At 18.2% G+C, this 14,316-nt stretch overlaps 5 protein-coding genes across 5 annotated transcripts, besides 12 other annotated features; 1 reads left to right on the forward strand and 4 right to left on the reverse strand. All coding sequences in view use genetic code 6, as the record gives it.

Moving 5' to 3' along the window:
* Positions 1–8: 8 nt before the first annotated feature.
* Positions 9–395, reverse strand: IMG5_002790 (hypothetical protein; the record flags this gene model as incomplete). The annotated part of the gene is made up of 1 exon (XM_004040002.1): positions 9–395. The coding sequence occupies one exon, from the start codon at positions 393–395 to the stop codon at positions 9–11; it is 387 nt and encodes a 128-aa protein (XP_004040050.1).
* A 451-nt stretch (positions 396–846) lies between these two features.
* Positions 847–887: a microsatellite.
* Positions 847–892: a microsatellite.
* A 1,892-nt stretch (positions 893–2,784) lies between these two features.
* Positions 2,785–3,325, reverse strand: IMG5_002800 (hypothetical protein; the record flags this gene model as incomplete). Its single annotated transcript, XM_004040003.1, has 2 exons — positions 3,273–3,325; positions 2,785–3,107 (listed from the first exon to the last, which is right to left on the reverse strand). Exons 1-2 carry the CDS (start codon positions 3,298–3,300, stop codon positions 2,785–2,787), a joined length of 351 nt encoding a protein of 116 aa, XP_004040051.1. The 5' UTR covers positions 3,301–3,325.
* Positions 3,217–3,264: a microsatellite.
* A 16-nt stretch (positions 3,326–3,341) lies between the features above and the next one.
* IMG5_002810 (hypothetical protein) lies at positions 3,342–4,961 on the reverse strand (the record flags this gene model as incomplete). The annotated part of the gene is made up of 4 exons (XM_004040004.1): positions 3,342–3,638; positions 3,762–4,221; positions 4,286–4,629; positions 4,671–4,961. 4 exons carry the CDS (start codon positions 4,959–4,961, stop codon positions 3,342–3,344), a joined length of 1,392 nt encoding a protein of 463 aa, XP_004040052.1.
* Positions 3,646–3,739: a microsatellite.
* A 444-nt stretch (positions 4,962–5,405) lies between the features above and the next one.
* Positions 5,406–5,432: a microsatellite.
* Positions 5,433–5,593: 161 nt separating this feature from the next.
* Positions 5,594–5,643: a microsatellite.
* Positions 5,644–6,972: 1,329 nt separating this feature from the next.
* Positions 6,973–8,764, forward strand: IMG5_002820 (tubulin-tyrosine ligase family protein, putative; the record flags this gene model as incomplete). The annotated part of the gene is made up of 5 exons (XM_004040005.1): positions 6,973–7,006; positions 7,414–7,755; positions 7,815–7,991; positions 8,036–8,379; positions 8,435–8,764. The coding sequence occupies 5 exons, from the start codon at positions 6,973–6,975 to the stop codon at positions 8,762–8,764; spliced, it is 1,227 nt and encodes a 408-aa protein (XP_004040053.1).
* A 906-nt stretch (positions 8,765–9,670) lies between these two features.
* Positions 9,671–9,743: a microsatellite.
* Positions 9,675–9,751: a microsatellite.
* A 2,275-nt stretch (positions 9,752–12,026) lies between these two features.
* Positions 12,027–12,106: a microsatellite.
* Positions 12,042–12,110: a microsatellite.
* Positions 12,095–12,158: a microsatellite.
* Positions 12,159–12,241: 83 nt separating this feature from the next.
* Positions 12,242–12,282: a microsatellite.
* A 363-nt stretch (positions 12,283–12,645) lies between these two features.
* Positions 12,646–14,232, reverse strand: IMG5_002830 (MAC/Perforin domain protein; the record flags this gene model as incomplete). Its single annotated transcript, XM_004040006.1, has 1 exon — positions 12,646–14,232. A coding segment is annotated over one exon (1,587 nt), but the record flags the coding sequence as incomplete, so codon positions are not given.
* Between the last annotated feature and the right edge of the window lie 84 nt (positions 14,233–14,316).

The raw sequence follows: 14,316 nt of genomic DNA on the forward strand, positions 1-14,316 counted from the left end.
TTTTTTTGTCACTAAATAATCTATCCATTATCTTTTTTAAAATAAAGCTTCACTAAATTAGGATCTTAACTTAACATGACATCAACAACCCCTGAAATATCTTTAACTTCGAAGCAAGGTTTTTCAGATTCCAAAAAACCATAAAATTAATCATCTATAATTTTATTATGTCCCACAAAAAGTCCATAATCCCTTGCTCCTTTAACATCAATAATAGCCCCAGCCACATGTAAAATTTCATCTATTTAATATCCAGTTTACTCCACTTATCTATACATTTCTAGTCTAGGCTTAAAATACTTAGAACTTGTGGAATCAAAGAAATATTAAAATTCAATATCTGGTAAAGAATTCCTAGCCAATTATTGCAAAGACTATTAACTCCCATTCGACATTATTCCTAACTAATATTTTTTGCCTAAAACTCTTAAAGTTTAATGGGTTTATGGCCAAGGATCTAACCTTGTCCAAGCTAAAATAAGATTATTAATTATATTATCATTAATTATTTTTAAGAGATTGTGCTTTAAAACACAATAATTAATACTGACTCTTAAAAAATCCTCAAAGGGATTTTAATATCTACTTGGATCAATTTAAGATGCGTTAGAATATTAATTGACCCAACATTCTATAAATTTGTCATAGTTTTGATTATCTATATCTTAGGGAATTATTGCTCGGCCTTATTATTTTAATGATCTTTAGGTGTCCATTAATGCGGCATAAACGTCAAAAGTTATTAACTTTATTTTTTGAGGATTAAAATATTAGCAAGGTAAGGTAAATACATTACTGACACTTAATATTATTAATATTAATGTCATATTTTTTTATATTTTCATGTTTTTTTTTTATTTTTATTAATTTTTTTTTTCTTTTTTTAAATAATAAATTATTGATATTATGATAATACTTTTTTTTAAAAAAATATTAATATTATTTATTAAGGTTTTATTTTTTTCGGTATTATATTAATAAAGGAAATTCAATAAAAAACTTACAATCTAAATAAATTTACTTTTTAGTTAGTGAAAGAAAATTTACGAAATTAAAACACAGATAATTTGATATATTTATTCCATATATCATATTATTATTTCTAATTTTAAATAATTATATAAACTAGATAAACTAGAAAAGTTTTCTTTTAGCCTTATTTTAATTTTAATATAATGAAATTACTTTTAAATAATCAATTTCATATTAAAGTTCTGAAATATTTATAATCAAAAAAATTAAATAAATAAAAATAAAATTAATTATTTATATGAATTTTATATAATATTAAATATATCTATTTAATATGATGCGTGAAAGTTATATTTAGATTCTTTTAATATAATTATAAATATGACTTTTATATTTTAAAACCATATAAAATAAGAAACTCCGAAATTACTTATATAATAATTGATGTCTTTTCAAGGATATTATAATTTGCATCTTTAATACTAAAAATTTATTATTATAATTTGTTTCTGTTTATAAAAAATATTATGTATTTTATTTTATTTAAAATTAATTATAAATATCCAATTATTTTAAGCCAAATTATTTATAAAAAAATAAAAAATTTTAATTAAATTATAAATTTTCTATTATATATTTTTTATTTTAAAATGAATTTATATAATATTATATATATTAATAAAAAAATAATCTAATAATATTATAAACTTATTGATTTTTAAAATTATTAAAATAATATTAAATTAATTAACAATCGGATTATCAATATTTCATTTGATTACTTTCTTACTTTATTAAGACTTTTACTAAAAATAATTACTTATTTCTTTATAAAAAGGCTCATTTAGAATATGGACAAAATAAAAAGGTAACTATGAAAGATTAAATCGTATACAACTATTTTAGTTGATAATAAGTAAATTAAAAAGAATTTCTATGTTAAAAAATATATAAAACGTAATTTAATAGTGAAAAAATAGTTCAAGAATAGTTAATAAAATTTTTAATAAATTACTATCGACTGCGAAGATAAATGCCTTTCTAAAAAATACTCATATTAAACAGAACTTGAATTAAGACTAACTATAAAAAATTGTGAATTGATAATGTCTTTTAAGTAAAGATGAGTTTTTAAACTTTGATTGTGAATTAAAAGTTTTAAATAAAAATAAAATATGGAAATACATATTATATAAAATATAATTTATATTTAATAAAAAAAATGTTTTTATTTAAATTTATGTTAATTATTCTCTTTCATTAATTTTTTTTATTTTTGTAATAATATAAATTTAATAATTTTGAATATTTTTTAATTTAAAACATAAAATTCTTAAAACAAGTATATAATATATTTTTTAAATTGTATTTTTAATAAAAAAAAAAAATAGTTTAAAAATAAATAGTAAAATTTATTGTTTTAAAATTTTAATTTTTATATTATAATAATAAATAAACAAAAATATTTAAATATAAAATATATTTATTTAGTTAATAAAATAATTAAAAAATATAATTATATTATATTAAAAAATTTTTTTTACTTTAAATAAATTTTTAATTTTTTTAATATATATAATATAAATAAATAATTATATATTTATATATATATATATCATAATAATAAAAATATGAATAAAATAAAATATTACACATAAATATATTTTTATTTTTTTTAAGGAAAATTTATTTTTTCATTATTTTTATTTACTATTTGAGCTTTTTGATTCTGAATAATTACTACTATTTATTTCATCTTTTTCTAATTGCTAGATTTATTTTTTTAAATCCTCATCGTAAAATTCAATAAGTTCAGTCCATTTCTTTTTGTTAGTATACTAAAATAGAAATATCTAGTTTAGGCAAAAATAACTTTATAGAAGAATACAAAGGAAAAACTACAAAGTCTATAAATCCAATCTAACATTTAGCAGTATTAGTAGTATATCTATCACATAAATAACTTACAGGTAAATTTAACTCTTTTTCTTAATCTCCTTAACACCAAAATTCATTCAAAACTTTTTCTGTCCATAAAATACTTATTTCCCATGGCTTAAAAGGATTTGATACATCTGCAGCATGTAAAATAAAATTCATACAAATATCTTTGTCTTTATCTTTTGTATCAAAATCTATTTTATATTTTATTTATATATATTTTTATAAATTAAAATTTTTATTTTTGTTAAATTAATAAAAATTTAAAAATTATTCTATATTTATATAATTTAAACAAAATAAATATTATATATATATATATATATATATATATATATATATATATATATAAATGATACCTTAAGCTTATAATCTTCCTTTCAACATTGCTAAATCAGAAAAATGATGAGCATTATCAGTATGTAAAATCATATTAATAATTCTTTCTCTAGATTTTTTTTTTCCTCATTATTCAAATTTACAAAGACATTTGACTTTTCCTTTGTCATTAAATAAAAAACTGAAAAAGAATGGTGATTTTCAAGAGGAGATTTATCATTATATCTAATAGCCAATTCATCTTTTGAATTGATTAAAAAAGGATTATTAAATCCAGGGTGTTCATAATCATGACATGCAGCTGCTAAATACATAATTCCTATTTCTAGAGGTTTTAAATCTGCTATATTAATAAATTCAGTAGTTTATAAAAAAAAATGAACAGTCTATTTTTATATTATATATATATATATATATATTTTATATATAAATAATATATATATATATATAAATATTTATAATTATATATATATGTTTATATACATATTTTTTAAATGTTTATTATTTACTTAAGTAACATCAAATGCATGCATATTATTATGATAAGAGTTATTTTTATATCCTGCTGATACATGATTAGCCCAGTTCCATAAATAAGTTGGATCTATTTTTGCGGTATTATTAATGTCATATTTTTAAAATAGAAAAATTAATAGATAAGATAGGTTATTGGTTTTAATTTATTCATGAAATTAGAAAACTTCAAAGTCTATCAAATCGATTTTTTCAAAGAAATTTAGATATTCTGTTGGAATATTAATATCTTTATATTTTACTTATAAAAAGGACGCTTAGGATTATAAGATTTATAATTATTGACTATTGCTTTTATTCCGTTTATCTAATGCTTAAACTTTCTTTTTTTTGGAAATTTAAGCTGTGTTTTCATATATATTGACCCATTTTGCAGCCTCACTATCTGTAAATATAGGATCGTATATTTTATTGCTTTATATCATTTATATGCACCTGATATTATTTTATATTTATATTTGAATTTTTTTATATATAGAGATGTATTTTATTTTTTTACCAATCTATTTATTTTATTAATATAATGTCATCTACATTATTTTTGATATTTTTCATTATTTCTATTATTCTTTCTATTGAACTTTTAAAGTTTAAATTTGAAGATGTAATTTATATTGCTTTAAATTAATTAACCTTTTTTATTTATTTTTTATCAAAAAAAAAATGTATAAATTTTACTTTTCTAAATACTAAAAAAAGCCTCATAAATCTGAATATTCCTCTAATTATTTTTGATATAGTTGTAAATTAGGTATTATTTAAAACAATATCTAAAACAAGAATTAAAATAGATAAAATCATAATGATTGTATCAAAAAATAACCATTTATCTTTAAAATAAACCTAAATAAAAATATAAACATATTAATTTTTATTAAAATAACTTTATATGAAAAAGCATAGATTTTAAGAAAAATTTCTAGGCAAAATAAAATTAAAAGTGCCATTTCGATATTTTGGAATATTTATATAACATATTATATTTATTAATTGTCTTTGTTATCTCTTGTATCGATTGCAAAGTAAACAAATATAATTATTGTGAAAATAATAACTAGGAAAATTATTATATTATCGAATATTCTACTGATTAAAATTTTCTTTAATATATCTTTCGGAGGTTACCGTTTAACCAAATTATTAGAGTTGATAAATTTAGAGTTTCTTGCTTTCATGGGTGAACATTTTACATGTTTTGTAGATTTTCTAGGACTGATTTTTTTTTCGTCGGAGCTTTAAACTTTTTCGCTTTAATATTAAAGATTGCGATTGCTTCCATCTTATTAAAAAGGTGATTAAATTAATTATTATTAGTTGTTTTTACTATTTATGACCTTTTATTCACTCATTTTTATAGTTTTACTTTTTTTTAATTGAATTTTTTTAGAAAATAATAAAATATAATTTTTTTTGAATAAATAAACAAAGTATAAAAAATAAAAATATAATTAATATTTTTTAATAAAGAATGGTTTTAATTAATTTCTGTAAAAAATTTATGAAAATGTTTAAAAAAAAAAATATTATTTTTATCTTTTTAAAAGAAAATTTATTTTATATAAAAAAACATTTTTTAATAAAAATGAATTTATTTGAGTCCATTAAATTTAAAAATTAAATTATTTTATATTTTTTATTTTATATTTATAAATTAAAAATATTTCTTTAACTTTTTTATATTAAAATATTTTATCTTTTTAAAGATGGAAATAAATTTTTATTTATTAAAAAAATATATACTACACATTAATTTGATTTTTATAAAATAAATTAAAAAATGTATAATTTTTTTAAATAAAAAATTAATTAAATTGTTATTTTTTGAAATATAAATTTATTTATTTTTAATATAAATTGAAAGAATAATAAATATTTTTTAAAATAGAAAATATTAAATTATATTATTAAAATTAAAAATAAAGGTATGTTAACAAGTCCTAAATTATTTTTTACGAATAATGATATATTTTATGATGAGAAAATAAAAAATTAAAAGATAGATTTAGTTTAAAAAATATTACGAAAAAATCAATAAAATAATTATATTAAATAATAAAAATTATCTTAAGTATAGTTATAATGTAAATATATATTTTTATTAAAAAAATTAAATATATATTTATAGAATATGGTTTAGATTTTGAAGATAATCAAATATACACATAAAGATAAATTGATAAATAATATTTATAAAATGACAATTAAATGAATTTATAAAATAATAATACAAAAAATAGGATTATTTCAAAATAAATACGTATTTTATCAAATGTTTTTATTTTTTATTTTTTTAAAAAAAGAGAATTTTAATGTAATTTTACTTAAAGACCATAATAAAACATGTAAAAATATAAAAAAATACTAAATAGAAATAAAACATTTAAAAGAATATAATTCGAATTCATAATAAAATAAAAAATATTAATCTGATATGTATCATTTTGAAGATATTTAAAATATTTCAAAATCCAAAAAGTTAGTTAATTTTTATTTAAGTTTTAATCGAAAAAATATTAATTGTTAAAATAAATAATTATCTCAAGGTATTAATAAAGAACAATAATAATTGTAAAAAAAATTTTAAAATTTATAATATATTAGTTTTTAAAAAAATAAAAGTCCATGTTAAGAAAATTTTGAGTAAATTAATTTTGTTAAATAAAATTTTTAAAATTATAATAAATAAGGTATTTATTATATTTTTATAAAAATAAAATTAAAATTAAAAATAAGAATAATTTAATAATAACTTTTTATATATTTAATGCAGTAAAAATTTCTGCGAAAAAAAATTTAAAAATAACTTACAAATAGAATAATAAATCAATAAAAATATAATTAATTAATAATAAGAGAACTTAAATAGAAAATTAATTTCAAAAAGTGCTCAAAGAACGCCTACAAATTATTAAAATAGTGCAAAATAAATATAAAAATCAAAATAATGTTTAAAATTAAGTTCTAGTTAATCACAAAATATTATTTTAAATTTAAAAGCAATTGGCTCTTAGAGTTATAAGAATTCTGGTAAAGATTTACTTTTAAAATAATATAAAGATAAATTAACAGTTTATAAAGATTTCTTATATTTAATCAACTTTTCAAATAAAATTTTTGTACATATAGATTAACCAATTAAATAAAATAATATATAATAATATAAATTTTATATTGGATAAGGAAATAATGGAAATTTAGTAAGATAAGTGTTCAAAAGTAGGTATTTAATACTTATTTTTCCAAATAAAATTTTCTTTTATATATAAATAGATGGTGGTGGACTATTAGTGAAAATAAAGATGAATGGGAAAGTTGCTAGTTTTTATGGATGTCATAGAGAAGGCCTGAATATACATAATATATGAAATAGTTAGAATAAAAAAAAAAAAATTAAGGTTTTGCTAATTAAATTAAAGTTAATAGTTAAAGAAGTGAATTTTCTTAATAAAAGTAAATATTAAAAATTATTAATTAAGACGATTATTATTATTTGGAAGAATATTTTTAAAATAACAAAGTATTTTTTATTTCAAATTAAAAAAAAAATTAGTTTAATTTTTTTATAGGAATTCTTTTAGCCACCTTTGTTTAATAAATAAATATAAGAATAGTTAAAATAAAATCTAGTTTTACTTAATGATTAATATAATTACAAAATACATAATCATGTAGAGAATAATTTTTCTATTTGTAATAAAAAAGTAAAAAAATTAAAAAACCACAATCAATTTTTTTTATTTTTTTTTCGGTTTAAGTAATTATTCTACAATTTAAAAAAATATTACGAATTTTCAAATGAAAATATATTTAATTATATTCCTTTAACATTTCATATAAAAAATGGAATAGATGATTTAGAATGGATTAAGTTTATTTAATATTATAATGAAATTTAAGATGATAAAAAATAATAAAATATTTGGATTATAAAACCTGGTGAGTAAACTAATAGAGGAAATGGAATTCAAGGTTATATATATATATATACTATATTAATCATTATTTTATAAAAAAATTATATGTTTTAGTTTTACAGAAATTATCAGATATATAAGAAATAATATATTAAAATAAATATCATGAAAATGGAAGAAAAAAAACTTACTTAATATAAAAATATATTGAAAAACCATTTCTATTTAATAAAAGAAAATTTGATATTAGATGTTATTTATTAATAACTACTTATAATGGATTGATAAAAGGTTTTATATATATATTTTTTTTAAAAAAAAATATGCATTTATAGGTTATTGGTATTAAGAAGGATATTTAAGAACAAGTTCAAAAGAATTTAATTTAAAAAATTTAGAAAATAAATTTGTTCATTTAACTAATGATGCAATTTAAAAAAAAAGTGAAGAATTTGGAAAATTCGAAATAGGAAATAAACTTTCTTTTAATGAATTTCAAAGATATTTGGACTTTTTAGGATAAAATAAATAATTTAATTTTATCAAAAAAACTCAATAAGAAATGAAAGTAATATTTTTATAAAAAATAAAAATAAAAAAGAAAAAGAAAATAGCTTGTGACATTGTAAAATCTGTTTATAAAAAAATCTAGCCAAATAAAAGTTAATTTAGTTTTGAAGTTGTGTAAATTAGAAATTTATTTGTTTTATTAAATTTTATTTCGTTAAAAAAAGCTTTTTGGTTTAGATTTTATGATTGATAGTAATTTCAAAACTTGGTTAATAGAGGCTAACTCAAACCCTTGTTTATAGACTAATTGTCTTTTATTATCTAGGATTATTACTAATTTGTTAGATAATACATTTAAAATTGCAGTTGATCCATTATTTCCACCTTTAAATATTCCGAAAAGTAAAAATTATTTGATTCCTTTAAATGCGTATGAATCGAATAAGTTCGAACTTATTTTTGACGATTAGAATGATGGTAAAAAATTAGCTGGATTTGAATGTGAAAGTATTTTTTTATTTTCTATATATCATTGGTTTTTTAAATAAAGTTGATGATGACGATATGTAAGAATTAAATATGTGTGATATTGAATTTGAAGATGATGATGAAGATAAATAAACACATTTAATATATTGAAGATTTAAATATATATAATACAAATATTTTTTTAAAAAAAAAATTATATATGGTAAAATAAATTTTAAAATTTATTTTTATTATTATAAAAATCATATTCATATTAAAATTATAAATTTTTTTTATTAAAAAAAAAATTTAAAATTTATATTTTTTTTAATTAAATTAAATAAAGGATATATTCATTTATTTAATTAATATTTGAAAAAATTAACACTAAAAATATTTTTTTAAAAAATAAATAAAAAAAATTACAAAAAATAAACAAATTATTAATGCAAGAAATTCTTGAGAATATAAAAATAATAACAAATTCATAAGATACACAGAAAATAAAAGAATCTGATAAATTCTTAAAAGAATTCGAAAAAACATCTTAAAGTTGGCAAATATTATAATAAATTCTCTTAACTTAAAACTTAACATAAAATGAATATTTATTATCATCTAAAATGTTAAAATCTAAGTTCAAATATCATTATAGACAATTAAATGAATAATAAACAGATTAAATACCTTAAATTTTATTATAAATATTAATAGAACATAAAAAAGTTTAAAATAAGTCTAAAGTTAATTAGCAGAAGGTTTTGTTTTTTGCTTTTTGTTTTAATATTAAAATTGGCCAGATTTAATAACTTTATTTAGAGATAATTTCTATCCAGATATTGATATGTAGAATTATGTTTTCTTTATTTTTGAATTTATTCCTGATATTATTTTTGATGAATAATTTATTTAAGCTAAAGAATTAAAATTAGAAACAGTAATATTTATTAAATATTTATAAATATATAAATATTACTATTTTTTTTTTTTACATTATATTTATTTTATTTTTATATTTTTTATTTTATTATTAATATCTATTTATTTTATTTATAATTTTTATTTAGATTAATTATTTTAAAAATACTTTATAAATCTAAATTATAGAAGAAATAAGTAATATTGGATCTAATTAAAGTATATTAAGTATTGAAATAATAAATAATTTATTAAAAATTCTTTAAAATTGGCTTTATTTTAAAACAAATAGTCTTATTTTATGTAATTTAAGCTCTAATTCTGTCTTTAATATAGCTGTATAAAATATAAATAACTTTCAATTGTAATAAAATGCCATTTAGGTGTTAATAAAGACAATTCGATAGTTAAAAAATGCCTAAATAGAAAATTTGGAACAAAATAGTGTTTTTTAAAATATCAAAAAAGGTATATTTGATTCTCTTATGTGTTCAAAAAAATTGTATCAGGAACAAGAGTGGGATATTTTAGATTAAATATATAAATTATGTGCGAAATTTGGTGAATTATTATAATAAAAAATTGTTTTGGAAGATAAATATGAAAGTTTTTTAATTGGTTTTTTAGATATATCTAATTTTAATACTGTGAATAATTCCTTTTATATATGTGAGTTTTGGAAATAAGTGTTAATTTAAAATTAAGATGATAATAATGAAGAATAAATAAGCTTTTAAATTGAAAAAAAGGCTATTTTAGTATAAAAAATTGTTGAAATTTGTATAAAAAAGTGTTTTTTAGAAAATAGAAATTTTCTGCTTTTTGAGGAACATTCTATTGAAAAAATATTAAGAATTTCTTAAAATTTCGAAGAAGAAAAAGAAAGAAGATAATTAGTTTCGGAATTTTTAAAATATATTTCTTATTTTGTTTTTGATGAAAAATGCTTGGAAAATTCTTTAAATTTAATGCAGAAAAATTATAAGGATTTTTGTCTTTTGGAAGGACATCTTTTTTGTTTGAGTTCTATTTTTAATGAAAAAAATGCAATGAAAATACATGAAAATATAGTTTTGGAAATATTTTAGTTTATTAATGGGTTATAAGTCAAATATATTAAATTATAAAGAACCTTTATTTTATTTTGTAAATAAATGGCTATTTGTTTCCCATAAAATAATGATATATGCACTTTTGCATTTTCTTAAGTAATTTAAAGTACTAGAGCTTAGCTTTTGAAAGATTTGGCTGAAAATAGTTTCGTATAAATGTGTAAGAAATGTATATTATTTGCCAAAAACAATCTAGAAAGTATCATTTAAGAAATTTATTTAGATAATATCTATAATATTTAGATTATCAAAGGTATTGCGTGTATTATTTGTTCTGAAAAAAGGCTTATTTTTCAACATTTGGTTAATTTATGTACACCTTATGTGTAGGATTTGGGATATTTCGAAGAAGGTTTAAATAAAAAAAGTTTAAACGAAAATTTTAAAATGTTAAAATATATAATTGAGTATTTTCCTGAAATAAATGAGGATGATGAAAAAAAGCTTTTTTTAGATATTTTTATAGGAATATGGGAAAATATAAAAAAAATAATAATAATTTTAATATAAAATAAAGATGAACAAGATTTTTTGGAAAATTTAGTAAGTCTTTTGAAGGTTTTTTTAATAAAATTAAATTTTTTATTGGATGTTTTTTATTGCGAGATAGTGAGTGTTTTGTAAAATATTTATTTTTAAAATTTTCAGAATGAATTTTTGGTTTCTTCTTGTTTATATTTTATTGAAAAATCTTTGAAGTTTTTCGGACATGAAGAATCTTTTTAAACTTTTTTGAGCGAAACTTTTAATAAAATTGTCTCTTTTTCTATTCAATAAATTTCATAAGAAACACATTTTGAAGTTCTTGAAGATTTTTTTGCTTTTTTAGGAAGGTTTTTTAAGTTTTGTCCTCTAATTTTTGTCTAAAGTGCTTGTCTTTAATAAATTTTGCAGATTTTAATACAAGAGATTGATGTTTAAAATGAAAAAACTGCCCTGTGTATATTTGAATTTGTTGATTTTTTATATTCTGAAGGTTTTAAATATAATAATTTGGGTGTCTTGCTATTGAGTGCTTCTTAAGAAGTTCTTTTTAAGCTTTTTAAGCAAATTTAAAGTGGGAAAAATAATACAAAACTAAGAAAGAGTGTTAATAAATGCGTTTTGGCAGTTTTTTTGAAAATTTAAAATCCTTAAATTATTTTATAATAGGCTTTTGTATATTTTAAAATTTAGTAAGTTTTTACTTGCTTTGAAGAAAATTAAATTATTGCTGTTTCAAGCGAAATATAATAAAGAAAGGAAAAACAAAAAGAATTTTTAAATTTATTAGGTGTTTTAGGTGATAGATTTAGATAATATTATTTAAGAGATTGAAATATAAATATAATTAATATTATATATATATAAATATAAATATATATATATATATATATATATATATCATATTTATTATAAATATTTTAGTTATTTTTAATAATTACTTCAATTATTTTATATAAATATTTTATAAAATTGTCATATTGATAGTTTTTAATAAATTGTATTTTTTTATTATTCTTTAATTAGTTTTGTTGGTTTTATAAAATAAGATATTTTTTTAAAAATATTATTATTTTTAAATAGTATTATTAAAATGGATTTAAATTTTAATTAGAATTAAATAAATTTTATTAATCATTGATTTAATAATGTCGCAAATATTATATTTTTAAATAATGTAAATATATAAATTTTTTTTTATATAATTTTAAAATAATAATGATAATAATTTATATATAATAAAAAAATTAAATTAAATATTTTTCTTTTGTATTAATTAATTTCAATATTATCATTGTACAAATTCAAAATAAAATAAATTGTTTATTTTTTTTAAATATAAATTATATTTAAACATATAAATTAATTAATTTATATGTAAATAAAATATCTAAAAAAATACGATAAATAAATAAAAAAGACATTTAATTTATATAAATTTATTTCTATAATAATCATTCTTCAAATCTATTCAAAGTTTTTTGTAGTCTCCAAATTCTAGATGTAGTATCACTATTTCCATTAATCTTAGTAATGGTCCCGTTTCCTTCCTTCGCGTCATCCGAAATAAGTACTTTTTCTGATTTCATACTTTAAATAATAACTTCCTAAGTATTAGCATTGAATATTTGTAATCTAAATCTTTAACAGATATCACCCTAATCACATTTTGCTAATATAGGCATCTATTCATCATTATTGCAATTTCTTAATGACAAACAAAACTTAGATTCGATATGTTATAGCTAATAAACGCTATCTGTGAACCCAAATCTGACTAAATTCCACTATTCTCTCCTTAAGCCTCTATAATTTCCTATATAAACATTAGCAGATTCACCTTTTTTGAGATTATTGGTATCCGAAACTAGGAATCTACCGGATTTTTTTTAAATAAAAACTACACTCTCTTTATTATTAAATAGTGTCTCTATAAAATTATTACTTTTAACCGTATTTACATCTATAGGGGCTTTTATTTCTACATCTTCACATGAACTAACATTATTTCTTACAAGTAATCTTTTTTAACAATAAGATGCTAAATATGAGTCTAGTTTATTTAATAAATTATTAAATTAGACAGTTGAAACTCCTATCTTTTAAGCAGAACCATATATAGATAAATATTCTTTCATAGTAACTAAATTTACATATACAGGCATTGGATTCGATATTGTCCTAGCAGCCCACTTTAAAGCGTCATTATCTTCATCAGGAACAGCCCCTATAGAGAATGAAGTCCATGAACTAACAGCTGTTTTGAGTTGTTATTCTTAATTTTTCTCGTAGCTGGTTTTCGCTCGGGCCCTGGTTGCCATATAGGAGGCTGCAGCAGCCACATCAACGTTTTATTTGACTATCTTTTGGGTTTCAGTGGTACTCATTTGAAATTTGTAGCCAAAAAGAGAGCCTAATTCAACCTCATCTGTCACGTGAGTGCCTATTTCATCGAAGAAATCATAATAAGCATCTGGATTATCCCCTTTAGCTTCCAATTCTCTTAATATTTCGGCAAATTAGGGAGTTACATTTGCAGAATTTATAGGATCCTACTACATTACAATCTCGTAAGCAGTACATCTCGCAGAACTTTCAATATATAAAGTTTCACGTGAAGAAAGTCCACTTTAAGTCTACTAATAATCAGCACTAGCCGAAAAAGCACCACCTACACGAACACTGACACTAGCAGATACGTGTAAACTATCAGTATAGTCTTTTGTTGAAGTGACAGTTTTAGAACTAAAAGATATAGTACAGGATTATTAGTGGGTAGCAATAAATCCCTTAGGCACATACATTGAGTAATCTCTAGAAAGGGAAAAGTAAGGATTAGGATTATATTCAAAAGCGGCAACTCCAAAATTTCTAAAGCCAGGGTCAAGCCCATTACTGCATTTAGGATTTCCGAAATATATATTATATCCTTACCCAAGAAATGAAATATTATCAATGAATCGAGGAATAGTACTTTCAAGTTTTTATTTATAAGTTAAAACATCATCTTCTTCTTCTTTGTCGTCTGATTATTTTTGGATCTAGTTTAGGATTTGTTTTTAGTTTTCTGAATCGGATTTTCTTCTTTTTAAGTTGGTGTCTTTTTAATGTTTTAGTTTGGTGCT

Source organism: Ichthyophthirius multifiliis (assembly GCF_000220395.1).
Source record: "Ichthyophthirius multifiliis unplaced genomic scaffold scaff_1120509249421, whole genome shotgun sequence".
Classification (NCBI taxonomy): Eukaryota; Ciliophora; class Oligohymenophorea; order Hymenostomatida; genus Ichthyophthirius; species Ichthyophthirius multifiliis.